This window comes from Chaetodon auriga, chromosome 15 (assembly GCF_051107435.1).
Source record: "Chaetodon auriga isolate fChaAug3 chromosome 15, fChaAug3.hap1, whole genome shotgun sequence".
Taxonomy (NCBI): domain Eukaryota; kingdom Metazoa; phylum Chordata; class Actinopteri; order Chaetodontiformes; family Chaetodontidae; genus Chaetodon; species Chaetodon auriga.
Window position 1 is genome coordinate 11,013,712 of NC_135088.1, and position 27,656 is coordinate 11,041,367.

Below are 27,656 nucleotides of genomic sequence, written 5' to 3' on the forward strand. Positions count from 1 at the left end.
TGGAGAGGATGTGTGCGCCGAGCTTTGCACTCTCATCTCTGCTACTTCATCTGATTCATCTGAAGCCATAGTTCACCTCTTTGGTCGTTTTTAAAAATGTTGCTCTAACACACTGACTGGGACTTCTGGCGGACTTATCGCTCGGCTGACTCACGGTGGAAACCTATCGTGGATTGGTCCGCGGCTTTACAGCCGGAGCGACATGAGCGCTGGAGCACGTCTGAGCCTCAGGATGGACGTACCGGTCATCATCTTGCTCATCCACCTGACCCATACTGAGATGAGAGGTAAAGAAACATGGAGGGAGGAGGAAGTTATATGATTAAGACCCCCAAGAAAAAAAGACAACACAAAAAAGTGGTGGATGATGTTTCTGTTCCACTGCATCACAGGAGTCTTTCTGTAATATTCATCTCTTATGAACAGGATTATTACGCATCGTATCTTATTATGGCCACAGGTCCTTTGTCCTACTTTTATCACAACATTTTCTTCTAAATCACAAGTTGTTCAAGGTGCTTGTGGGAATTGAGACCCGCAGTGGAAGAAACAGGTCTGCAGAGCATAAATTACACTTTAAAGTGTTTTAATGAATCAATATTATCTCCTCAGTATAAACTGAGAGCTCCTCAGCTGGCCATGTGGACATGATTATGACCTGTTTTGTACACACTAAATAAAACGTAAAGCAGCAGCTATTTGAGTTGGACTTCGAGAAATTATGGGATTATAAATTAATTAATTAACATAATTATACCAGTTATTAGTAAATATTCAATACATATGAGTTCATTTTAATGGGACATTATTTGGACATTTCTTTGTTCTTTGGTAAACTGTCTCTTCTTAATTTGCCAGATGTTGGGGGTGAGGGAGGGGATCCAGTCAGTGTGGGATTGGAGATGGTAAATATCAGAAAAGTCAATATCCAATTCATGTCTTATTGTGTCAAAATGAGGTTTTGTATGAGCATTTCTTTGACACACAAAGACATATGAGACGTGATGACACTGATAGGACAGATGTGTTGGTGTTGTTTTGTTCCACACAGCTAATTTGATTTAAAGCAAACACAGCAAAGCAGAGGTCTTTGATTTCTGTTTGGTAATTAAAATTACTTTGTAAACTTTGTTTATTCTTTATACCACTTGACAGACACAATGATAATTCAGCATTGATAAGACTGTATCAGAGATTACAGCTAAAAAAAAGTTAAAGGGGAAATAGGATTAACCATAACAAAACAACAATAGACAGCTCACACATTACAGTAATCATTTCAGTGCCTCCCAACCTCATCTCATTACCTCAGACAGGAAGGTTTTGAGCTTAATTGCAGAACTGATCACACATTTCTCTGAATGAATTTGACAATTAATAAAATCTGTTCCATTGAGGTGACAGAGGATATTGTTACTCCCGTGTCACAGATCATGTGGCATTTACACGATTAATCTGAGTCAGTCTCAGAGCAGTCAGAGTCACAAATGCTGTAACATTTGCTGAGACGTGGGGACGAATGGTTATTAGGAAGAGGTCCCCCAGACATTAAGCGTAATCTTTTCCATGAGCGTTTGAGCTGATGTGCTCAGACAGTGTAATCCCTGCCAAATAACAACAGATAACACAAGGTGTGCAGACTGATTGTTGACATCTGTCAGATCAGGTCCTGAACTAGATGTGTATCTGATGGTGCTGTGGCTAAATTCAAGGACGTGGTTCTATCGGGATTTAACTCGGTGCCATGTCTCAGTACAACAATTGTAATTGTTTTTGTCATGGCCGTAGCTTTTCCATCATTTCCCTCCACTTCTGCTCCCACAATGCTGCTCTATTTTCTAGCATTTTTTTTTCTGTCTTGGCTATTCAGCCTTTTCTCAGGAGGCATTTGGTTCAAAGACAAGCACATCTGTTGATAACTTCACTTATGGTGAAAAAGGTCTATTCCTCACCTGCCCACCAGGTGCCCTCACTGTGCTGGCCCGTCCTGCTCACCTGTGACTTCCCTCTTCATCAGCAGTCATCCTCTGCTGCCTTCCCAGCTGCTCCTCATTATCAATTAGTGTCTGGCTGTATAAAGAGGGGAGGCAGTCCTGTTACCTGTTGCTGCTGCCTTTGACTTAGCTGAAAACAATGTTACCTGTAGCTTCAGTGTTTGTATTTCTTCATCATCCTTCCAGGGTAGTGCTCAACCAGCCTGACTGGTGCCTGCTCGTATGAACAGATGGTGCTGATTGGTCTTGATTATGATGTACTGTAGACTCTGTGACACTTTGGGTCTTGTGGTGCAAGTTTATAGATACAGACCCGAGTGTTAAATGTGCATAAAGATGTGCACTTTCCACACAGACTCAAACAGCACTCCCATAGAGGGAGGTTTTAGGTGTTATGTTTATATACGTGTTCATGTAAAAGGACCATATTGTTTCTTGTTAATCATAAACTGATGCTTCACAGTACTTAAAAACTTCAAGTTGATTTATCGACTGTATGACATCGACCTGTTCAAATCAATAGATTAACTGAATTTGGTGAATTTATTCTTGAGTTGCAGCCCCTGTGAAGTCGGTTACTCCAGAAAAATGTAATCCTAGTATTTCACTGGAAAATATTCATTGCAACTGCCTGCTTTCACTGCATGTAATCTCACTCTTTCCTGCATTTTCCCCCTCAGCACTGCTGGCCAGCAGGGAGGAAGTAGAGACTGGATGCCCCCTTGGCCAATTCCCATGCGGGAACATGAGTGAGTGCCTCCCCCAGGCTTTGCAGTGTAATGGACACAAGGACTGTCCCAATGGAGCTGACGAGCAGCGCTGTGGTAAGTCTGTATGAGAACTACAACAGTGGTGTAAATAAACAAGGAGGCCTCAGTTAAAGTCTAGAGTCACTGAGAAATACGGATTGCAAAAGAAAATATTTTTTATATTTTTTAGAGTTTCCTTAACAGACCTCAAAATCCACAATGGATGACCTCAAGAGGCAGGAGCCTTCAGATTTTGGCCAGGGGTGCCCAAACTTCTCAAGTCTCGGCTCAGCCACATCTGTGCTTTCCAGGGAATGTATGACAGGGTCTTCCTCTGATCAGCAGGAGGAGAAAAAGCCAAGAGAAGCTGTGCACTGTTAGCTGAGAGTTGATCGTGTCCTGTACAAGTGAGCCTATGAGAGCAGTTAAAATGAAGTCATTATTTAAAGTTCACAAATTGGCTCCCATATCCAAGCTGTGCTGGAGACTTTACAAAAAGGATTTTGGATAACTTTCTGTGCAAGCAACTTGGCATCTGTATGGAAATGTAATTGCTGCTACTGGGACCCAGCCTATATCACTGATACAGATGTGAATATATTCACTTTGTCACAGCCAGAGCCGTAAACGTGAAGTTATTTATAGCTTTAAGTCAAGAAAATCCATTTATGTAGACAGTACCAATTTTTACTGAGACCGAAAATTTGACAAAGAAAGCATGCCATCAGAATAATTTGAGTTCTGCACAAAGTGGCTTTTTTGTATCACACACAGGCAAAAAGCCACCTTTCAAAGATGCTGCAGAGATTTGACAGTTGCTGTGCTTCCCTCCATTCACAAATGAGAAACCTGCTCGTCTGTGGATCAGTGAGCTCGTCACTGACATGTACAACTGACAAGTACAACTTTCAGCCAATAATCTAAACCGACTTCCTGGGAGAGCTCGTAGATTTAGGACGACCTGCCTCACTCTGCTGTGTATTGATAAATCCATGACGCTGTCCATGGTGCTGAAGCAGCAGAGGCATTTGAATTGCACCTATTTCTCTCAATCCTGCCATTCAGTCAGTTTCATCTTGGATCTTTAATGCTCATTTTAACAGCAACACACACATAAGAGGGGGTGCCATAACACTGTTTCTTTTACACCGGTGTGCTGAGTTGCTATAATCTGATGGTATAGTGTGTCCTTAAGTATATTATTGCTTTTATAGCACAATTTTCAGAGTTGGCGTTTATGATCAGCTGTTGAGGATGAGTGAACTTCCTGTAGGAAAAGTCAAGGAGTTGTTCCAAGTTACAACTTCGATACTTCAATCAGGAGAGTTTAATTAATTGAAAGAGAAACTTATGGATACATTTATTTGACACAGTGTGCACAACAGGAAAAGATTTGTGAAGAGTCTTTGGCCTTTAGACAACATTGGAAAAACATCAGAAACACATAAAGTTAAGTCAGAAATTACAGAGGAAAAAATATTCCATGGATTAGTTTTGTCCCACAAGCAAAAAAAAAACCTCTATCATCTCATAATGAACAGCAACTTTTCCGAACTCATTCAGCCTCCAGTGCAGTATCAGAGGCTTTGAACGATGGCTGACTGTAAGCTGTGGTTGGTGTACATGCAGAATGTGCTGCCTTCCTTTCAGACACAGCGTGTGTGACAGCGTGTCTGACTGCTCTTGCTTTATGCCATTGATGCCTAATCTGTCTGACATTGAGCAGCATCTACAGTCAATGAGTGGCTTTTTCAGATATTCACAGCCAATTAGTGTGAGATTGTTATAATCCCTTTTTGCAAAGTAGAGAACATGAGGGTGTAGCTTTGTGCCGGTATACGCTGCTAGGTTGAAAGCATAAAAGGCAAATGATTGAGTGATACTCAGACTGATGAAGTGGGTGGAGGAGTGCTTCATCTTTGAATTGACATTTATTTTCAACATAACTGTATTAAAACAAGGGGAAATCATCCAGAACAGCCATGTTTTCAATTTCATTTCTGAAGTGACTCTTTGGCTCTTTAATTAAAAGTCGACTTGTGTGGCCTCCAGTCCAAAACCTCAAGGAAGTCATTAAATGTCTAAAGATAGGGCTTCCAACACTGCAATAGTTCAAAAATAAGAGAATGGTCAGTGGTGGTGTTGGTATTGTCTCAAAGTTATTGCATCCTGTCTGCAGCGTACAGATAACTGCTGTTACTTGTTTGGCTTTGCAGGGGACAACGTCGGATGGGCGGACTTATTTGGACAAACAATACAGAATACCCATCCTGTGGACCACTACTTCCTGAATGAGTGTCGTAAGTGTGTGTATATATATACACAATAGTGTTGTCTGAGTGCCTGAATGAGTTTGAGTACTTACTTTTGGCATGTGGATTGTCGCACAATGTTTTGTAATTGTTAAGCCAAGTGTCGGGACACAACAGCTTTAACGTGACAACTAAAGACACAATTCTAATTTCATTGCTTCTCCCTCCTTATATTTTTGCACCTATGACGGCATAATTGACTGTACATTAATAGCAAGTGGCTGCCAGAGCACAGACATGAGGCGGAGGTGATGGACCAGGATTACATCATCATGTCAGCTTTTGATGTCATCCAGCAGAGACGACAGAGTCTGTGAGACAAATCTCCAGATCACAATGAAGCTGAAGTGTGTGTGTGTGTGTGTGTGTGTGTGTGTGTGTGTGTGTGTGTGTGTGTGTGTGTGTGTGTGTGTGTATAGTCTTGCAGGAGTATCCAGAGAGTTGTGACTGCATACAGACAGACGTTGAATGTGTGGAGGTCAACCTGCAGGATGTTCCTCTACTCTCTCCAAATGTGACCTGGCTGTAAGTGTCCTCTCACTGTAGTGTGTGTGTGTGTGTGTGTGTGTGTGTGTGTGTGTGTGTGTGTGTGTGTGTGTGTGTTTGCGCGTCTTCCTCTGTGTTCAAACTGAGAAGTCTGAGGCTATTTTAGGTCAGGACTTGGCTTCAGTAGGTTTTCTGTCAGTGACTCTTCTTAAATGATTAGGAATCACTTTTCTTTTGTGTCTTTCAAGTCTAAGCCACAGGTGTTACGGCCCTGGCCGTATTGTGCTATGTGTTTGTTCCTGTGTGGTCCTGTGGCGTCTTTTTGTCCGGTTCATGTTTTTGTGTGTGAGTGTGTGCTCTTCTTTTTTTTTTGAGCAGCTGTGCTGGTCCTGCCCTCCTCCGTAAGCCAAGTGGTGTCGCTCTCCGATTGGTCCCTGCTGCAGCATCCAGCTCTCTTAAACCAGGGATTTCTCATTCGCCGGGGGACTCGGCTTGACAGCAGTGGCTCCTATGTTTCTGGCGTTTTGAACTAAAAGAACTTTGTCCCCAGATCTCGGTTGTGTATTGTGGTAGAATTAGTTTTGGTAGTGTGGTTTGTGGTGGTGGGTTTTGGATCTTCTTCAGGTTTTGGTTGGTCGTTTGTAACACTGTATATAGTTAGCACTATTTTGTTTTGTTTTGGCTGTGGCCCTTTTTTTACCTGTACATCAGGTCTCTTTTTGTTGATACCAATAAATTGATTGTTTACTATTGAACCTGGGTTTGGTCGTAGAATATTTGTTGATTTGGAGACAAAGTTTGTTTTTTTGTCACTCTTTTATGTTGCGTCTTGGCTCCCCTAGACTGGGGCGTAACATAAAGTGGGGGCTCGTCCGTTCTTTTTCTACTTTGTAAGTTTTTGGTAAGTTTGGTTGGCAGCTTTTCCTCATTGAACAGATAGCATGGCTTTCGATATTGATGATTTTGTACAGAATCCTGCGGTAAGTAAGCTGGACAAGTGCACAAAAGCAGACTTGTTTTTGGTCGCAAATTTATTCCAAATTAATGTGCCTTTAAATGCCCGTAAGATTGACATTAAACAGTGCTTGATAGCGCAGTTGGTGGAGAAAGGCATTGTGAAGTCTGCGCTTGAGGCGGTCAGTGCGTCTGACGTGTCAGATGAGGAAGTGGGAGCGGAGGCTGCCACGGCCACAGACACTGTCAGCGGCCAGGTGAAGGTTGGAGCGGAGGCTCCTTCATTCAGTCTGGGAAGCACAGATCCGATCGCTCTGATCCAGGCTGGTGTGGATACAGAGGATCTGAAGCTGGCCCTCCGCCTAAGAGAGGTGGAGCTCGAGACAAAAACCCGCGAAGTTGAGCTTATGCATCTCCGCATAAGGGCCCTAGAGCTTGATCCAGCAAACCGAAAAACACCAACCACTGTGAGTATGCCTCTCCCCTCCACTCCTGAACAGTTTGATGTTAGCAGGCACATTGCCCTAGTACCTCAATTTAGAGAGAGCGAAGTGGATTCATACTTCAATGCTTTTGAGCGCATTGCAGCTACTTTGAAGTGGCCCAAAGATGTTTGGAGCCTCTTGCTACAATGTAAGTTGGTAGGAAAAGCCCAGGAAGTCTGTGCAACCTTGTCGATTACTGAAAGTTTAGATTATGATGTGGTGAAAGCCACAGTGTTAAGAGCTTATGAGCTCGTCCCTGAGGCCTATCGGCAGAAGTTTCGGTCGTGTGAGAAGGCTACAAACCAAACTTACGTTGAGTTTGCGCGAGAGAAGTCTCTTCTTTTTGATAAGTGGTGCACCGCCAGTAAAGTGACAGACTTTCCCCAGCTCCGTGAGCTGCTGTTGCTGGAAGAGTTTAAAACATGTCTTCCAGAAAAAATCGTTGTTTATTTGAATGAACAGAAAGTGGATTCATTGTCCAAAGCTGCTGTGTGCGCGGATGAGTTTGCTTTGACGCACCGTGTAGCTTTTTCACCGGTACAGCGCGAGCGCACTCCGGCTATCGGCACCGGTAAACATATTAAGTCTTCACCAAAAAGCCCACAGCGCTCTACCGCTGCCTCTAACACTCGTGAATGTTTTTACTGCCATGAGACAGGTCACCTGATTGCCAACTGTCCTGCTCTCCAGCGTAAAGACAGTCAGAGTGCCAACAAGCCGAAGAGTGTGGGTTTTGTGCAGCCTGCTCCTGCTCAGCCTCCAGTCGACACTGACGACGGAGATGAGATTGACGAGAGTTACCGGCCCTTTATTTCTAAAGGTTTTGTCTCTCTGACAGGGAAAGAGGAGGATCAGGTGCAAATCACAATTTTGCGTGATACCGGAGCTACACAGTCTCTGATGTTGCAAACAGGCGTGTGAGTGAAGAATGTCAGGAAGGTGTTGCATGTGATGTGTCTTGGCAGCTGTAATATTTAACTGGGGACACCTCAGAGACAGGACAGTCCACAGAGCATGAAGTCCCAAAGACATCCAATGCTTTTCTGATGAGAAATCTGATGCACTGTTTGCCCTTTTGGTGACTTGGTGTTAGATAAGAGCAGTTAAATGTGTCAGTCTCCCACAGCTTGACATTTTGGTAAATATGTCTTTCCACTGGTTGCCTGGCAGCCTCATCCCTATGAGTTCCATTAAGTGTCCCAGTAAGTCATGCCAGTGAACCAGCATGCACAACACCAGGACCCTGGAGCTGGCTCTCCAAAGTGGAGTGAAGTTTTTTGTATTTCTGAGCTTTGGAGGCTTTTCAAACCCCTACATCCAGCCCTTACGCTATGCTAAGCTAATGCTGTGCTTGCCTAATCAACACCTGAAAATGTCTCTTCACTGAAACTTGCTTCTCTCTTTTCACTGCAAATGCTCTTGATCCTATTTTGGTTACCATTTTCAGGGCTATTCATAGTCACTATTCCAGCATTAATCCGATTGATAATCTCATTTGTCATTCCAGAACATTCAGTATCGCTGTTTAAAGCATTTGTTACCTTGTTTATCTCTTTTATTATTGGGTGTAGCTGAAAGTTAATTTTCCAGCAGCAGTCTCTGAATGAAGAGGGCTCCCTGATCACCACCTGAATGAAATGACCATCGATTGAACTCGAGTTGCAAATATTAAATTTTCCCTTCTGTTTATAACACTGTCTCATCCAGAAGTGTCCCTACATTCATCTCCGCTTCAGCTTCTCTGCGTCTGACAACTTATTCTAGTTTGAGGCCCTGATTGAATTATCCACTCCTTTTCAGTTTGGTCTCTCGGTAAGAAGCTTCACACTATTGATTGCTCTGTTGCCTGAGAACCAGGAAAAATATTTCGGAATTACTCAGCAAGCTTCGACTGTAAATGTCAGCTCTCGAAAAGAGTTATGTATTATGAACAAGTTTGAGATCCTAAGGGATCAACCACATGAATTTCTAAAGTCTAAAACACAAAACGTGACTGTGCCTTTGCTGTGATTTCACCCACACACAAACATCCATAGCAAAGGCTTAGCAAGGAAGCATCACACTAATAGTAATTTGCCTGAACTCAATCTGACCTTCAGCAACACTGTCTGTTTGAATATCTTATTCTGTGGGAAAACATCACAAGCCGGCACCTCCCTGCTCGGGACTCCTCATTACCTCCTCTTTGCAACTTGGTATTCAGCAAAGCTCCATTTTCAGTCTCCTATTCGAGCTGGTTCCATAGTGTTAGCAGTTTAGCTAATGATGACCTTTTAAGCAATGAAAGGTACTTTCATATCTTGGGTTTTCTTTAAACTGTGGTTAAAGTATGTAGTTCTTAATGTCAGACATGCTAATGTGATTTTCTCAGCAAGATGAAGACAAAATTACAAAAAAGAAGTTGGGGGATAGATAGATGATCTTGAAATATTGTAAATCGTTCGAACTACATGTCTGTTTCTCTCCCATTTAAAATGATGTTTAATATCTCACATTATCCCTGTTTTATCCTCTGTTTTTAGCTTGTTGAAACATTTTCATTACTTCCACAGCTGCAGCATTACCTTCAAATGTCACACCTCAAAAACTTGTCTCTGAAGAAAATATGTTGAGATTCAGGATGTGTTTTCTGTTTGGTTTCATCTTTTGTAAAGCCCTCTGTGGTGTTTGATTTGAGGAAGTGCTGTATGACAGACCTTTTCAATGAGTGTGTGTGTGAGACCCGACACTCGTCTGTATTGAAATGTTTGTAACAGGTCTGGGCTTGTTGAATGAGAAAGCCACTGTTGGATATGAGGAATAATCTGTATTTGTTGTCCTCGCTGGCTATTTGCTGGAGATTTGTTTCCCTCTTTATCCGCGTTGTACATAATCAAAAGTGCTTTCTTCTTCTCTGTCTTCAAATCCTTCATGGTGTTTGTGCGTAGGTAGTGCAGATAATTTCAGTCATTAGAGATCCGAACAAAGATGCTTTACGTGAATTCAAATGTAATTTTTGACTAATCTCCTCCATTGTGTGTGCATGTTTATGTGGATGGGTGGGTTGTATTTAGGTTCATGCTCAGCCATTTTTCTCCTTCCTATCCTGCACAGACGGTGGACCTTTTCAAGTTTCAAGTGCCTGCGTCTGTTACTTAATATAATGCCAGGAACTCTTTAAAAGTCATTTCTGAATAAATATCATCGTTAAGAATTTTCTGTCTGTTCTTTGTGCGTAATGCTTCAGACCTTTCGCCCTCTCTCGCTGTCTGTTTAAGCATAATGTGTCTTGTGTTTTTCTGACTACGGCGTCTCGTGCTTTCTGTTGCAGGTCACTGAGGAGCAACGAGATCCAAGTGTTGTCTGATTTTGTTTTCTCAGAATACTCAGCCCTGGAGAGACTGTGAGTATTTTTTATGCTGCTTTCCACATCCTCACACATACTCTTCGGTTGGTTGCTCATCATTCATGTGTTTTATTCAGTGTGTGTAACTGGCCGCTTGCTGAGAATCTGTCAAAGGAATTTTCCTGGAAAGCAGCAGTAAATAAAAGAAGGACGGACGATTGATCAAAAAAGCAGAACGATTGCACAAACACTGAATTCGGAGGGCAGGTTCATTGATAAATAAAATGATGAATAGAAATTAAGCACTTTAAATTCATGTTTATGTGAACAAAAGAGGATGAACATGATGTTTTCAGAATTTTCTCAGGTGGTAAATCCTCCAGATCCCACAAATTCTTGGACTGTCTTGTTAAACTACGCATTTGAGATCTCCCCAAAGTGGCTCAGTGATACTGAGGCCACTCTACAACCTTCGCTTTTTTCTGCTGTAGCCACTGAGGGATCAGCTTGGCCTTGTATTTTGGATCACTGTCATGTTGGACAGTCAGAGTGAGTCCCATGTGCAGCTTCTGGGCTGATGAATGCGAGTCGCCCTCCAATGTTTTCTGAGAACATGCTGCATTCATCTTTCCATCAATCCTGACTAAATTTACCGTGTCACTGTTGCTCACACGCTCCAAAAACATCAGAGATCCACCCTCGTGCTTCACAGCAGGCATGGTGTACTTTTCATCATAGGCCTTGTCGACTCCCTTCCAAACATATAACGTTGCTGGTTGTGACCATAAAGTTCAATTTTGATGTCATCACTCCAAATGACTTTGTTGCAGAGGTTTAGAGGCTTGTCTAGGTGCTGTTTGATACGTTGTAAGCAGGCTGGTTTGTGGCATTGGTGCAGCAGCAGCTTTGTTCTGGCAGCTCGACCATACAGCCCATTATTATTCAACTACCTCGTCATTGTGCGTCTTGAAACAGCCGTGTTTCATCTGAAGTTGCGTCTTTATCAGAGGTTGAACACTACTGATTGACATTTCCAAATCTCTGAGTACCTTTTTGTATAAAGTTCAACTACCCTCTCATGCTGGGCTTTTGACAGGTGCTTTGCTTTCCCATGACTCAGTATTCAGCAAAGTGTCTAACTGATGGGGGGCACACACATTCACTGACATTTAAAGGTTAAAGGTTCATGGAAAGTTACACATTTCTGAACTTTAATCACAGATCAGAGGTCAGTCATTGCTGGTTTTTTGTTAGTGTGTTTTTAAGAGTGATAATTTGCATCTGAGCTGCTGATTGCCGCCTGCAGACGACTGTCCTCTGTGTGTTGATGCAAAGGATACGCAGATGAGTTTTATCCTGTCACCCTCAAAGAAATGATCGTGCAGCAGATGATTATGATGATATTAACAACAAGTGTGTGACGGCCAAAGCAACGTGTGAGTTTCGGATGAATTGTGATTAATTTTCTCTGTTCCCAGGTTTCTGCAAAACAACAGCCTCCTGTTCATATCCGCACATGCCTTCAGCGGCCTGAACAACTTAAAGAGGTTGTAAGTACCCCGCTCACTTCATTAATGATGTTAGTGGGTGTTAAATGAAGAATGGGCAAGAAATCAATGGATTGAATTCGGTTTTATTTTATTTACCAACTCAATTAACGATTTAAATGCAATAGTTTGAATTGAAGGAGCTTCACAGAGCGATTTAAAAGTGAAAAATATATAAAAACCTGAACCAGGCTGGGGAAAATTATTCATTCATTCATTCAAATTCTTCCTTCGGTGACCTAAAACTACATTTGTGTCTGGACAAAAGGCCAAAACACATTGAAAAAGCCACATTTTGAAAACACTGTACGTACGTGTGGATCAGTGAGAAAATTCTAGATGTAGTGCTGCAGCACCTGGATTAATCGATTAATCTCCTGCCCATCACACCTTATCTTGATTTGTCCAATGTCCAAAACCCAAAAATATTCAAATTCCTGTGACATTTTGACAAAGATCCTCACATTCAAGAAGCTGAAACAAGAGCAACATTCAGCATTTTCTCACTATTACTGAAACAAGTAATCCATTAATCAACCAAGAGCTCAAGCTCTACTGTGTGTCTGTACAAAACTATAACTGTATATAACTTTAATGACTCTAGGCGTGAGTTTGTGTGTGGATCTTTGGGAATCAGAGAAACTGCACGAGACAATGTTTTTACTTATATTCCTCTTCTCTTTCTTTGCTTTCTCTCAGGTTTCTCAGTGAGAACCTGATATCTTCCCTTAGTCCTGGTGTGTTCAAGGATCTCCATCAGTTAGAGTGGCTGTGAGTGACGCACACACACACACACACACACACACACACACACACACACACACACACACACACCTACAGGAAGTTGTGTTGTGAACTATACTGTAGTTATATATGAATGTAGATGGAACATCTGTTGTTGTTTTATTTTCAGCGTTTCAGATAACAATGGCCCTTTTATCCACACATGAAGTCCTTGTAGGCGTCTGGAATTTCCTTTCAGGTTTTGATTTGTGGTAGAGGGTCCCTCCTGAAAACAAGTCCCCTCAATGTGCTTAAATCATGTGGGCAGGGTGGAGTGCTGGGAGAGCCGCTTTTATTTGTGAGTCATAAATTGTGTGCAGCTGTGTGGATTGAGTCTGATTTTCCCCGTGAAATCAAATTTGAGTCAAGTGTACCCCAAAACAAAAGCAAATAGTTTGTGTCCATCTGGTTCAAGAGTTCAAGATCTTAGGTAAGTGGATTATTTTGTTTTTGGTCCAGAGATTTGCTTTAGGCCTGTAGCAGGCTGTAGGTCTCCTGCTTTCGGGTCATCAAATCTTTCAAGAATGACAGTTTGATGCTGCTATCTTCTTTGACTCCTCAGGGAAAAGTCAAGTATGTCAACCAGCTGCACAACAGTAGAGCTCATGTTACAGTACAGCGAGCATAAATCTGTTTACACAGTCACATTGTGGGGACTCGCCTGCCTTATGGGGTCAAAACGCTGGTCCCCATAATGTAGGGTAAATCTCCAGGAAATGAGTGTAAGTCTATGTAATGTCACCAAAATTGATGTAGACACGACATCATTTTCACTTCTCTGATTTAATTTATCCTAATTTCTGTGCTGCTTTCAAGGAAATAGCTCCACATTTTGGGAAATATGCTTAGAAATACATGAATACATTTTGGTGAAATGAATGCACAATTTAAGTGGTTTCCTTTTTTTTGTGCCAGGATGTTGGATCATAACCCTCTTAACACCCTGTCCCAGGACGCTTTCATCGGGCTCCACTCCCTCATGTACCTGTGAGTTGCATTGTTTTTCTTCAAAATCTTTTGTTTGAGTGTTGACTGGTTTCTAATCTCAAACTTGTGCGTCTATCTGTACGTATTAAAACATCTATATACAGTATAGTTTGAAGAAAACCAGAGTATCAGCAGGTCAGTTTACAAAAGTGCGTATATCAGATAACATTTTGAAACACACCCCTCATTCGTGTGTATCTGCCTGTGCATTGTCCGAGTTTCAAGGTGTGAAGCATGCTGGAAGTTTTTCTCAGTTTCTGTCAATCAATTTTCCTCCAAACACTCAGAGTGGATTAAGAGCTTCCATGTCCTCACGCCTCACATCACGCTCCGTCATGTCTTTGTGTTATAATGGTGACCAAGTATCAAGAGAGTCAGTGGAGTCTTGCAGTGGATGTCGCATCAGTCTCTCGTGGCAATTTAGTTTACGTCATGAGAAGTGAGTTGAGTCATATTTATGCATGAAGTATATTCAGAGAAAGAAGGTGACCAAAATTACGAAATGATTAAAACAACGTCCTTACAACCACGTCACACTTCTGCCTCTCTTAATCTCTCTTAATCCACTTGACTCAGTCTGTGTTTGAACTGGTATCCTCTTCAATGAATGTCTTTTTAATGTTAATGCTGAGATGAATGTCCTTTAAATGTGCTCTCACTCTGAGCGTTTGCGCCTCCTGGGAGTGTTAAACAGAAGCGGCCATGTGTCTCTCTTTTTGTTTCTCTGTTGAATGCCTTGTTCCTGCTTCTCTGCCTCGTCTCTCCACACATCTGTCTGAAAATTTGCCACCTAACATATCATAGTGTGTTTTTAATCTGAAAAAGGCTGTGGGAGCTATGTGCTGACTATACTGTAATGTTGCAATGTTTGAGTGCTTACAGATGCTTTTACTCCATATCAGAGGGTTTTCATGTTTCACCCTGTTCACTACTGATCATACACTTGCATTTATTGCCAAACATGTCTCAAAGCAAAGCCTTTTAGACTGATTTTCTAGCTTCCAGGCAAACATTTCTGTTCATTTCAGTATTTGCAGAGACTGAAATTACCTGGCACAGGTCACAATGAATCTGGCCTTAGGTAAATGCGCTGTTGTTTGCTAATGCAGTTGTAAGCAGATATTATTTTAAAAACAAAAGGCAAATGCAGACATGACAGACAATAACAATGTAAGTTTGGACAGTTAATACTTTTTGCATGACAAGATTGGACAACTTTCAAGGCACAAATGTTGGAGAAATAAACCGGAACAGTTTTTCGAAACAGTCCCTGTTGGGAAACTGTTCTTAGATACTTGGATGTACTTCTGTTTTCAGAGGACAATGGTTGGATGACGTTCATTTACTTATTTAGATTTGCAGTGTAACTTTTTGGAGTTAATAGAATTAGACATCAGGACATCATGCATTGAGATCAGCTGTTTGTCCGTGGCTGACATTTAATTTCCTGTTTTCTGACGCAGTCACTGCTGCAGCAGTAGTGTTCATAAGTTCGGTAATTTATCCCCGTCAGCTGTTTCTCTCTTTTTCAAAACACGTCACAGTCTAGTCAAGTCTATTTCCAGGTATACAAGCTGCAAATTGGAGCGTGTCACCTCTGTTCTGTGAACTCCCGCTGTGTCGAATTTTAATCCCTGTTTTGCATTAAGATGCTTTCCTTCTCTCATCAGATCCATGGTGGATACCTCGCTTCAGCAGCTTCCTCACCCGAGCTTCTGTCAGCACATGCCTGCCTTGGACTGGCTGTGAGTCTGCACTGCACTGTGTGTGATTCAGTCAGTGTCTGTGCTTTAAAGAATTTACCTGTCAGATGGGTGTGTGTGTGTGTGTGTGTGAGTGAGTGTTTGTATTAATTACAAATGAGGCCGGTAGATAGAAGTGACGGGGGCTTGCGTAGCTCGACAATATGAGGATCAGATGAGTGGTCCTCCTGATTACATGAGAGGTGAAGTGTCCTCAGCTGATGTCACCGTGGTTGGTCAGCCAGACCAATTATTTTCTGTCAGCGAGTGTTGACTGGAGAGCACCTGTCAGACGAGTCTAATAAGGACCTCATGCTATCTGTAGCTTTTATGACTGATCAGCACTCATACGTACTCCTTTTATTTAACTTGCAGAGCAAACTATGTTTCTCTGTCAAACACCAGACATATATTACATTTTATTCCTACTTTATTGCTCATTTGGAATAAACTTTTACAAACCTGATTGCAAAAATTTTGAGATTTATTGGTGAACCTCACTCCATCCTTGCGTGTGAACGACTGAGCCTTTGCAGGACGCCCCTTTCATACCCATCATGATACTATCACCTGTTACCAATGAACCTGTTTACCTGTGGAATGATCCAAACAGGTGTTGTTGGAGCATTCCACAACTTTCCCAGTCTTTTGTATCTCCGGTCCCAGCATGTTTTAAACGTCTTCTATGTCTTTTTTCTGTTCCCAGGGATCTTGAGGGAAACCAGATTCAAACTCTCAACTACTCTATCTTGAAAAGCTGCAGCAAGCTTGAAGTTCTGTGAGTGTCCGACTTAAAACTTAATAAAGTGAAAATGCTTGAAACACAGTCGCTTTTTACAGGAGTCATGAGGCAGTTGGCTTTTGAAGTTTCCCAAAAGAGATACGACAAATTAGGTGCACATGCTTCGGCTTGACATGAATAGGTATTGGCCTTAAAATCAGCGTTTTCCAATTACATTCAGCTCCACAGTGGTTCACATTTTGATTCAAATTCACGTCCTTTGATGGGAAGTTGGATGTATCGGACCTCTGGCAGTCTGTGCCTCTTGCCACCCCAGTAATAAATCCATTTCATCTTTAGGAGCCACACTGATTAAATTAAACTCTCAGTTTTGGTAAATAGAAATTGTTGTGGACTAACCCATGGGAAGCTCATTGATCTCTGGTGTCCTCGAGACTGGTGCATAAACCCAATTTAGTTTTCATGTTCCTCTTCTGTTTCATATTTAACATCAAGACAAAAATCAGGAGTTATCAACTTTTCTTCCTTTTCATCAACTCTACTTCATCTTGCAGAGTTTGATATGGACTAATGATGATCAACCAATTCAATTTGAGCTGTGCATTCTTAAGAGATTAGAAGAGATTAGATTAATTTAACTTTTATTTCCAGTTCAGATTTGCCTCTGCATCTGTTATTCTCAAACACACACTGAAGCACATAAGCATGCGCACACACTCAGCATGAATTGGTGTGTTGGCAGCAGCCTTTTGTACTGCAGCTGCACTACAGAGTCCAGAGTAAGGGGAATTACAGTCATCATTTGTGACATTTTCGAGTTCCTCACATGACAAAGGGACCTGATTTTAACTATAAACCTCAACATAATTGTGCAACCTTGTCACAATGAATATCAAAAGAAAATAACATGAAACTATGCCTAAATTATAGTCATCAGACTGAGGAAAATGTCGATGTGAGACTGAGAGTTTTCACAAAATAGAACAAAATGGCAGGGATTCAGATTGGGCTTCATTCAACTGACAACATGTAAAGACATCCAGCAGTTCATGTCTGACAGACAGGACACACTTAAACTGCCAGACATGCGCTAAACACGAGCAGTCTGCTTTGATGTCCATGCTCTGTGACAGCGCTAAAGACTCTTGGAAGCTTGTAGTTGTGTGTTGTCCAATGCTGTTTTATTTTTATGAATCAAAGAGCACAAGCCCATATTGTTTTCTGTTCAGGGCCATCATATGTCTGATATTATTTGCTGGTAGTTATTAGTAATCATATTATCCTCAGAAACGTTTGCAGCCCTCGTGTAAAAGCCTTTTGCCGTCTTTTTTTCCTTACTGGAAAGCAGAGGACTGGCCTCATAAACTAGATGTAAACCCTTTCTTACAGGGGAAGGTTCTCTAATTATCTATTCTCTTTACCCCTCAGTTGGATCAGAGAACAAGAGGAGTCATACACACACACACACACACTGATGCTACCTTGTGTGTGTTTTCCTGCCACACTGTGTCTGTGTGAATGTGTGTGGGCAAGAGGAGGTTTTCAGGTCGCCTGTCCGTATGTCCCATCCTCATGAACACAATATCTCAGAAACGCCATGGGGCTATTTCTTCAAATTTGGCACAAACATTCACTTGGACTCAAGGATGAAGTGATTTGAATTTGGTGTTCAAAGGTCACTGTGAGCTCAAGAAACACAGTGTTGAGTTTCAGGAGCTTCAGGTGATTGTTGTTGGACCATGTGATGAAGCTCCCTGTCAGGCCTCTGTGCTCCTCTGTAAAAATAGTCTAAGTGAAGACAACACGTTTCAACCTGCACCACTTTGCACATGTTATCTGACAGCAGCTCCGTCCTCTTCAGGTTGCTGATGGACAACAGGATCAGAATTCTTCCTGAAAACACCTTCCAGTCTATGTGGAAACTGGCTGAACTGTGAGTATCAGCCAGGTTGTTTGTCTTTATAGCCTCGATGCCACCAGCTGTGTTTGGTAATGAATGAGGAGAGTATGAATGTAAGACAATCTGCATGATTCTAACTTTGCTTTTGTCTGTATAATTAGTATTTCTTTCTTGTTTCCTTCTCATTTTTCTCTCTTTCATTGTGTTCAGGAATCTGTCCAGCAACCGGATAAGGGAGCTGCCCCAAAACACCTTTAGGAACCTCTCCAAGTCCCTCCTTAAACTGTGAGTAGCTCTTTGTCTTGTTTTGAGTCCAGTTGTGTTTCCTCATATGAAGAGAGGCATTTAAATAGTGTAATAGTCTTTTCCTCGGCTTATCACAGTCAGTGTGAGAGAATCAATCCATAGAGCAGACAAGCAAGTCAGAGGTATCAAGTCCAAAAGAAAATCCAGTCCCCTAGTCTGAAAATCAACATGTTATGGAAGCAAAATAGCCCAAAATCTCAACATTTTTGAGAGCTCGAAAGAACCGTGTTATCATCTGTAGTGTCTCCCCTTAAGTAAAGGATTTGAGCACAACTTGTATCACTGAAGGTGTGTGTAGCCAAGAACAGAAATACCAGATATGGAGCAGATGGTCCCAACACAATGAAGGCTGTGCTGTGAGCGTTTGCATCTTGTTATTCAAAACAACATTAGGGACAACAAAGTGGATGAATGAGCTGTCTGTGATGGAAATTTCAATCTCAAGAAACGTGTTTTTGCCAAAAAAAAAAAAAACAACTCACAGTCTGGAAATCTGTCACAAAAGCATGAAACAGACACATTTGAATCGTAGAAAGTAGACCCTGTTCACCTCAGATGTTTTGACTTGACGTCATCAGCAGGAAAAAGTGTAACAACGACGTAGTTCTTCCATCAGTTTTATGTCGACCAACAGCACGACCCTGGAGAGCATCCATAAATCAGATTTATTACGTACCATTGGCGTAATGGCCACAGTCAAAAGGTCATGTAATATTCTGATGGCCAGAATACTTTTTCAAATACAAGACCTTTTCAATAGAAACAGCTGTACCACACACGTTAACACATTACTCTTGTATTATCACAGTTTCAGCTCCAGGGACGAATATAAATTAAGAAAAGGATACTAATGCACACGTGCGAAGGAAACTCATAATAAAACTTTTTGGACTTACCTGTAAGGTGAACAAATTTTACTGGAATAAATGGAAGCTGTCGTGGAACAAGGTATCAGTTCTTCTTAATACAATGCATCCATGTTACTTACATACACTTGTGGACAAATGCACCAGTTTTACCGTAAACACAGAAGAGCAGCTGCTTTTCCCATTCAGTTTGTCCTCTGGGAACAATACGGGGCGTAGATTTCTGGGACAGTTTTGATCTTTTAGAAACCACACGCACACTTAAAATGTCAAAGCTTTTTGTACGCACACTCAGACCTTTCGCCTACAATTGCTGCCAAGATCACTCATCCAAACATTTCTCTACTGTTGCTTTTCAGTATAAAGATTAAGACACGGTTGCATGTGAACAGCTGTTGTTTCTGTGAAAGGGGGGGGGGGGGGGGGGGGGGGTCGGAGTCTGACGGCGATGCTGCCAGTCAGAGAACTGCTTCATGAATAATGCTTTTATTAAATTAATGAGCTCTAAACTGTCTGTTTTGCATTAGTGGTGAGTCTGAAGCTTTGAAAACAAATTACTTTCAGTGAAATAAGTAGCCATAGAAAGGGGTGAGTGATACGGCCCTAAAATGATAATGAGGTTTCCGGTTGGATGGTGCTCACAGTTGTGTTGTTGTCTGTTTTAGCCTACTCTAACATTTCACAAGACACACACCCTTCAATGTTTCTTAGAAAGACGTTAGAAACAAAGCTTGGTATCAAATCTATAAAATATCCATATATAATTTTTATTTTTAGTCAGCGCACATTGATGCCAATGTTTCGTGCAGGGATTCAACTTTCTTGTTCTGAGTTGAGCATCTTTGTCAAAACTTTCCAACCAGATGAAGTTTTACACAGCATGACAGTGATAAGATACGCACACAGAGAGCACTCGCAGTAAAATTCACATCAGAACATAACGTTCCAGCAGATGATGATGATCCCTCTGTACACACATTCACACCCACAAACACAGGTTAACACACACACACAGAGAAAAAAAGAAAAGGCGAGAGATGGGGGTTGCTGCTAGCAGCTTCATTGATCCATAAAACCACTGACATTTTGATTTTTTTTTTTCTTGAGCATTTTTGTATGATTCTTATGCGGCATGAACAGGAAGAACGGCAAGACAATTATCAAGGACAGGCTGCACCTGCTATCCTTTTAAATGTGTGGGAAACCAGAATGTGATGTGATATTGTGTAGTTTGTGCAGGGTTGTAGGTAACCAGGAATGACCATTATTTAAATACTGCTCATTTTCGTTGAGAATAGCCTGTTGAGTTTGTCATGTGTTTCTTGTTGCAGAAATATTTCCCACAACCCCCTTCTCCACATTCACCCCAGCCACTTCAACCACCTGACACATCTTCAGTCTCTGTAAGTTCACACACACACACACACACACACACACACACACACACACACACACACTCAAAGAAAGTGTGTGGTGGTGAAATATGGCCTCTTTCCTTTAGGGCTCTGGAGGGTATCGAGATCCCGGATATTCAGACGAAGATGTTCCTGCCTATGAAGAACCTCTCCCACATGTACGGACAGTCCTCACACTCCCGCACATGTCTGCCCTCACTGAATAACGAAAGCTGGCTCTTTATCTTATCATCTCTTCTGTGTGTCATTGTTTGTCTGTCTCTCTTTTTCTCTGCTACCACCTTCTGTTTTCATTTGCTCCTTTTCGCTACCAGCTACTTTAAGAAGTTCCAATACTGTTCCTACGCACCTCATGTTAGGTCCTGTAAGCCCAACACAGACGGCATCTCTTCCTTTGAGGACCTGTTGGCCAACATGGTGCTGCGGGTGTCTGTCTGGGTCATGGCCTTCTTTACCTGCTTTGGTAACCTCTTAGTCATTGGCATGAGGTCACTGATACGAGCTGAGAACAACCTACATGCTGCCTGCATCAAAGTCCTCTGCTGTGAGTCACCACACTCTGTACTCTCACAAAATTAAGGTATGCTATGTGCAAATACAGAAATACTTAAACAAACATAGCATCTCACTGTGCATGTAAGGGTGGAGGTGAACCTCACCCTAAAAACAACAGTGCTAAAGAGGAAGTAAAACATTGAATAAACAGTGGATGTAGAATTGAAGAATCGCAGACATTAAAATAAAAAAAGCAGATCTGTAAATTAAATCTTCAGACTGTTCCATTTGAAAGTGATGGAGTCAAGTAACATCTGAATCGCTGCCCAGAACTCTAATTTCTTTTATCAGTGAATGATAAGCGAAAACATAACACCAGTTCAGTTAGAGTAGTAGGGACCTAATGAGTTTGCAAGGCAATGAAAGTGATGTTGTCCAAGATCAAGCGAATGAATTAAAAACATAATGAAATCAGATGTGAAATGAGGCCTAAAGTGGAGCAAAACTGCACCATTTTGAGCCTTAGAAATGCTTGGTGTGTAATGTAATATTGCAAGAACTGAGCCTGGAAAGAAGGAATAAGCCTTGAGGACATTTATGCCAGGCTTTGTCAGCAATGGTCACACTATCTGCACATTTCAAATCGTTTGTCACACAGTTGGCAGAGTGAGCTGCTCACAGTGTGCAGTGAATACAGGGCAATGGTCCTCCCTTCACGGGGAAAAGATTCATCTGTGATACTAGGGTTGGGTGGTATGACGGTGTATATGGTGCGACTGGAGAAATGTGTCCACTGTGATAGATTTGGTAACACCATTTCTACTGTGGGACCTGTTCCTTAAGCAGTATTTACTCACTGTCATTCACAGTATACTCAGTGCTGCCCTGCTACACAGTGAGCGAGTGGGTGTGTTGATGACACTGCACCGAGTGTAACTGCTTTGTAGTCTTTTCTGTTTGCCTGTAAATTGCTTTTCACTCTGTTATTGACATTGCAGATACGTCCAAATAAATGTGTTCCCACAGTGGGAACAATACCAGAACTAAGAGATCTATTGATGATGCCGTGAAGTGGGTTGTCTATCACAATCATGGTGGCTTCCTTGAGTTCTACATTACACACACATCTGCACACAGCCACATCCCATGCAGGATGTTACTCTTTGGACGGTAGAAATAATGTTTTGTGGTACGTAGTTTAATAAGAAACTTGGGGTCTGGCAGCAGGAAGTGCCAGATGACAGATGGACTCCTCCAGCAGAGCCCCTCTCTCTGCACATGGACTCATGTTTGTCGCTGTCTCTTGTTGCTCAGGTGCAGACTGCCTCATGGGTGTGTACCTTTTTTTCGTTGGAGTGTTCGATGTCAAATTTCGCGGGCAGTACAATCGTAATGCCCTGCTCTGGATGGAGAGCGTGGAGTGTCGGACCATTGGATTCCTGGCCATGCTCTCCTCAGAGGTATAGATTAACATCCCACTCACAACCACGCACGCACCAATATGCATATGGACAGAACCTCTGACACACAAGAAACTGCACTCACTGTAATACATATCCAAGATATATCTATAGTCTTTTTTAAGCACTTAAACAGTCTTAATCTTTTGTTTGTTGACAAGAAACACACCACCTTAAATTTTTCTATTTTTTCATGTGTGGTCAATATCTGATCGAATCAGTGCATCCTTAACATTTTGAGGATGTTTGTACAGTTGACTACTTTATCTAATTGACAACTATATGTAACTTTATTTTTACAAATTGAATTTGGATGCAAAGTTTTGGAAAATCTGTTAAAGACAAGCAGTAAACAAACTTGAAGGTTGTTCAGAGGGTAGTATTGATTTTTCTTCAAAGTGTTGTGCAATGAAGACATTTCTTTTAGCTGACTCAAGTCTCAAATGTCCAGAACAAAGCACTTGAATGCACCTTGAAAGAGGAATTATCATTTAGTTTTTGCTTGAGCCTGCATAGTTCACACTGAAATCAAATGTGCTTGAGCTAAATCCACTGTCTGTGTGGAAACAGGGGAATCGACCTAAAAGCTTACGGTGTGCTATGGAAAAAGGTCGGCAGTGGTCTTACTTTGATTAGTTTATTAAACACAGTCCTTGAATATTCAAAGTGAGTATTTCCCCTCAGGTGTCTGTCCTCCTCCTGACCTATCTGACTCTGGAGAAATTCCTGGTCATCGTCTTCCCCTTCAGCAATCTGCGCCCAAGCAAACTTCAGACTGGGGTGAGCAAATACCCCTTAATAGAGGAGAAGAATATGTGTGCTGAATGTCTTATTTTGACATGGATTTAGTTGGATCCTTTTTGTTGTTTGGTGCTGTTTCTTTAGAGATGTCCAACATTAAACAGCACAGTGTTTACTGCTCGCTTCAGTTAATTGGTGTGTCAAATAATCGCGCAACCTTATAGTGTGAAAACATTGGATTTGCTCTTCTGTTAGTATCAAATACTCAGCCTGTGCTGTTGCTGCCATTGCAGAGAAGATAATTACAGTAATGTAGAGCCAGGAAAACTGTTTAATGTGTGCAGCATTTCATCTTTGAGACACAGAGTGTTCCCAACACAACACAAAAAAATCTATACAAATGACACTGCACCAATTTTAAAGTACAACTAAATCATAGAAAACTGCTGTCGTTGGGCTTTGAGGAGCACCCTGTCAGACGTACTAACTGTGTTTGTTGTCCCCGCTGTAAGGTGGTCCTGGCCTCGATCTGGCTACTGGGGTTCATTATTGCTGCTGTGCCCCTTATGAATGAGGACGTGTTTGGAAACTACTATGGACGTAATGGGGTCTGCTTTCCCCTTCACTCTGACAGGCAAGAAAAACCTACTGCCAAGGGATATTCCACAGGCATTTTTCTGGGTAAATTGAATTTTTGAGTTTTTATTTATTTATTTTTGGTTTTTCATGACAGCTCATTTTACAGTTTTTATCAGTGTGCGACAGCTGATTGCACCGCCAAATCCCCTTTATCCAATCAATGAAACTCATGAAACATTCATAAAAGAGAGAAAAAAAAACAGTGTAGAGTGATCAAACGCCTTAAACGCTGAGCTTTAAATGAAATAAAATAAATAGATCAAGAGCAATTTGATCCCATTTTAAGGGGTATTGTTACTCGTTAACAAACAGAGCAGGGATCATCACTGCACCTTAGACTGGGAAATTACACAGCAAACACTATGGCTCCATTAACAATGCACAATTAGTCTGGGCTCTCATTACCCAGTGTTCTCACTGAGGACTTGTGAAGGTCTACCATGAATGAATTATAGTGATATTTTGTCTAACAGAGTGCCAGCATTTACACCACTAGGCTGTTTAAAATCTGAAATAATTCATGAGGTTTGTTACATGCATGTATTGATACTTTACTCTTTCAGTGAAGTGTCCGATTACTTCTTCCGCTCGGTATTTGTGTGTGAACGGCATGCACATTTCTTTAGGTCTCAACTTGCTGGCATTCCTGGTGATCGTCTTCTCCTACTCCAGCATGTTCTACTCCATTTACAAAACTGGCATCAACGCGACAGACTTGAGGAGCAGACTGCACAGAGATGTGGCCGTGGCCAACAGGTTTTTCTTCATAGTGTTCTCTGATGCCCTCTGCTGGATTCCCATATTTTTGGTGAAAGTCCTCTCACTGTTGGAGGTGGAGATACCCGGTAAGGAATGCAACCGCCTTGTGTTACATTTACATTGATTCAGCATTTCATAAATAACTAAGTTATCTTGCCATACGTGCTCTGCTGTTTGAACCCTTTACTTGTGGAACAGCATAATAAAAGGCATCCATAGAAACATACTGCTTAAAAATCTGGACGATTTTTCTCCCATTCGTCTTTAGGCACCATCTCGAGCTGGGTAGTCATCTTCATCCTTCCAATCAACAGCGCCTTGAACCCCATCCTGTACACCTTGACCACCAGCTTCTTCAGAGAGCAGGTGGAACTTTTACTCTGTCGCTGGCAGAGAAGACACACCTTGAAAAAAGACCGCAAAAGCCTCACCTCCTCCACGATCTTAATGGAGAACCCACGGGTTCCTTGCTACCAGCTACCAGCCTACCTCCAGCAGGTGACACTGACCACGGCAGACCCTCGCTACGCCTGAGTGAGGCCGGAACTTTCCTGGAACTTTGTAAACTCAAGGGTCGAGGGCCTGTGACTGTTTACATCTTTAGGCTGTGACATGACAGCAGCACTCGGATGTTTTAACGAGGCTGACCTCCCGGTAGAGCAAGATTAAGGCTCACTGAGCTGTCTCAGCATGCTGACGTGCTCCACATTTGTAAAAAATGACCACAGTTCAACGCTTTTGCCCAAGTCAGTTGACAGTCTTTACCCTCACTCAGAGAGCACTTTAGGGTTCAGCACCTTGCTCAAGGTGACATGTGGGCATGAGGAGCCAGGGCTCAAACCGCCCACCTTACAAACAGCGGACGCTCCATATCACTCGAGCTACACTCACCCCAGTGCTGTTATGCTTATGTGGCCGTGCATTTGATATAGTTCGAGATGAGGGAGGAGATGGATGAAAGGATAAATACCTGCACATCTCACTACCACCCTGAGGATGATCACAATGAACTTATAAAGTCAAGCAAGAAAAGTGCTTCTATAGAATACTGGATGTCCCACAAACATTACTTTTTACATTACTAACTCCCTTTTATGTCAGAATATGAAGCTAGAGCAGGAGAGTGAGCTGGGTGGGGCGGGGTGGGGGGGACAAGCAGCCAAATGTCTCTAATCTTGCAGGCACTGTGAGATGAATTGATTTAAGGATGAAGCTCACTGAGCCGCAGATGTAATGCTCATTAGACGCTGAGCTGAGAAGTGTGTGTTTGAGGATAAAAGGTTTCAGTCTCAACAAAAACAAGGAATGAGTCTTGGGCTGCATAAAATGTGGCAGCCGACCATTGTCTGTGAAATTTTAATGCTGGTATAATACAAATGCAAATCAGCAGTTGTATTTGTTTTCATTTATGTGCACAAAAACAAACACATTTGAGATTCAGATGCCAAAATCCTGCTCATTTCATCTGCCAATTAAAATGCAAATGCAAAGTCAATGTTACATGTAATTTTAATGTCTCCAATGATTTTCACTTTAAAATGAAAAACACACTTGAAGTTATACATTTATGATGCTATCAAATAATCTATCACATTTATTATGCTCTGTGCTTCATCTCTCTGTATTTCTGCTCCCCGTCTTTGCTTTTGTTGTCTTTGGGTAATTTCTCTTTGCTCCATCAAATGCTGGGTTTCCTCGCCTTGATTAGATTTGCTCTTCTGTAATATCCCTTTTCTAGAGCCTCCTCTGCACAGGTAAAGCTGCAAAGGAGCATATATGCATTTTTAGCATGATGTGTGATCATGCAGAATCATATAAATGCCATGAATGTTGCATTTATTGATGCAACAAAACTTACAAAAAAATCCTCAATGGCATGTTCAATGATCATTCCTGACACAAATCATGATATATCTAATAAGCCATGTTTTCCTTTAATTGATATTGACAGGTTTGTATTGAAAGGGGTGAGAGTATTCTTTTTTTTTTTTTTTCTATCAACATTTAACTGGGCTTTTGTATTGAAATAATATCAGAATGTGAAAATGTAGTTTTAATGGATTAAGGCAGTATTATAATTACATGTACAAGGCACTTAAAATATGAGATATACCAGTCAATGGGAGAAAGGCCTGAGACAGAGACTTCACTATCAATAGTCACTGACTGTTGTGCATCAGTTCTGTGCAGCAGTGGCTATTCCTGTTCCCCACTAAGTGCAAACTGGTGCCTATTTTTGCCATATTTTTAATGTTCTTCTGATAAAAAAGGGTGTAATCTGAATTTTTCCTTACTTGTTTGTTTGCCATTGTGTACTGTACACTCCACCTGCATGTACAGTATGTGCTCACTAATCATGAATCTGCACCAACATGCTGCAGCATCTTGATACTGTTGAATCATACTTTTTTTTTTTTTTTTTTTTTAATCAGACAACCTTACTGTGTGACGTCTGGTTGAATTGAACTCATTAATCCAATAGACAAACAAACGAGTTTGTTTAAATCACTTGAGTTGTCACTGTGCTTGTCAGGTGTCATTTGGACGGTTCTAACTTGAGTTCATGTTTCTATTTATACTTTTTTATGCTATACTTTTTTATATATATATGTAATATGCCTTTGTTTTTGCTGCCTTTTAAAAGTTGCTTTAATTCAGTGACAATCATCAACAGCCATGATTAAAGAACAAACTGAGGGAGGACATACAGCAGAAGAGAAGAGGTTGTGATGATTTTTCTCATTTCTGCAAAGCTTACCAAGCAGTGGACCCCTCTCTGAAATAAAGACTATCGTTTCCTATTACGCTGTGCAGATGCACATGTTTATTTTTGTTGTGTAATATTCAGTACTGGAGACTTGTCGTCCCTGTCTTTATTCTGTAAATCATTGTGTTTGAGTCAGGTTGGTGAATTGTGTGTTTATTGGTTTCCTGCCAGAAATGGCTCTTTGAATTAAATAATAATAAAA

The 27,656-nt window shown here is 41.5% G+C and overlaps 1 protein-coding gene across 6 annotated transcripts; it reads left to right on the forward strand.

Moving 5' to 3' along the window:
- Positions 1-27,656, forward strand: rxfp2a (relaxin family peptide receptor 2a). Of its 6 annotated transcripts, none has more exons than XM_076751322.1 (20): positions 1-287; positions 2,675-2,818; positions 4,960-5,043; positions 5,475-5,580; positions 10,291-10,362; positions 11,784-11,855; positions 12,552-12,623; positions 13,551-13,622; positions 15,293-15,367; positions 16,071-16,142; positions 17,950-18,039; positions 18,217-18,291; positions 20,510-20,581; positions 20,680-20,751; positions 20,908-21,137; positions 22,403-22,548; positions 23,233-23,328; positions 23,802-23,970; positions 24,555-24,773; positions 24,956-27,656. In XM_076751322.1, exons 1-20 carry the CDS (start codon positions 203-205, stop codon positions 25,219-25,221), a joined length of 2,289 nt encoding a protein of 762 aa, XP_076607437.1. In that variant the 5' UTR covers positions 1-202; the 3' UTR covers positions 25,222-27,656. The 6 variants fall into 6 exon arrangements, with proteins under 6 accessions (XP_076607437.1, XP_076607441.1, XP_076607438.1 ...); XM_076751326.1 differs by having other exon boundaries at positions 20,953-21,137; XM_076751323.1 differs by having other exon boundaries at positions 17,953-18,039.

Coding starts and splice junctions, on each gene's coding strand:
- rxfp2a (XM_076751322.1), top strand. CDS start 203: ATGAGCGCTGGAGCACGTCTGAGCCTCAGGATGGACGTACCGGTCATC. Junction 5,581..10,290: donor TCTCCAAATGTGACCTGGCT/GTAAGTGTCCTC, acceptor TTTCTGTTGCAG/GTCACTGAGGAGCAACGAGA. Junction 24,774..24,955: donor GTTGGAGGTGGAGATACCCG/GTAAGGAATGCA, acceptor ATTCGTCTTTAG/GCACCATCTCGAGCTGGGTA.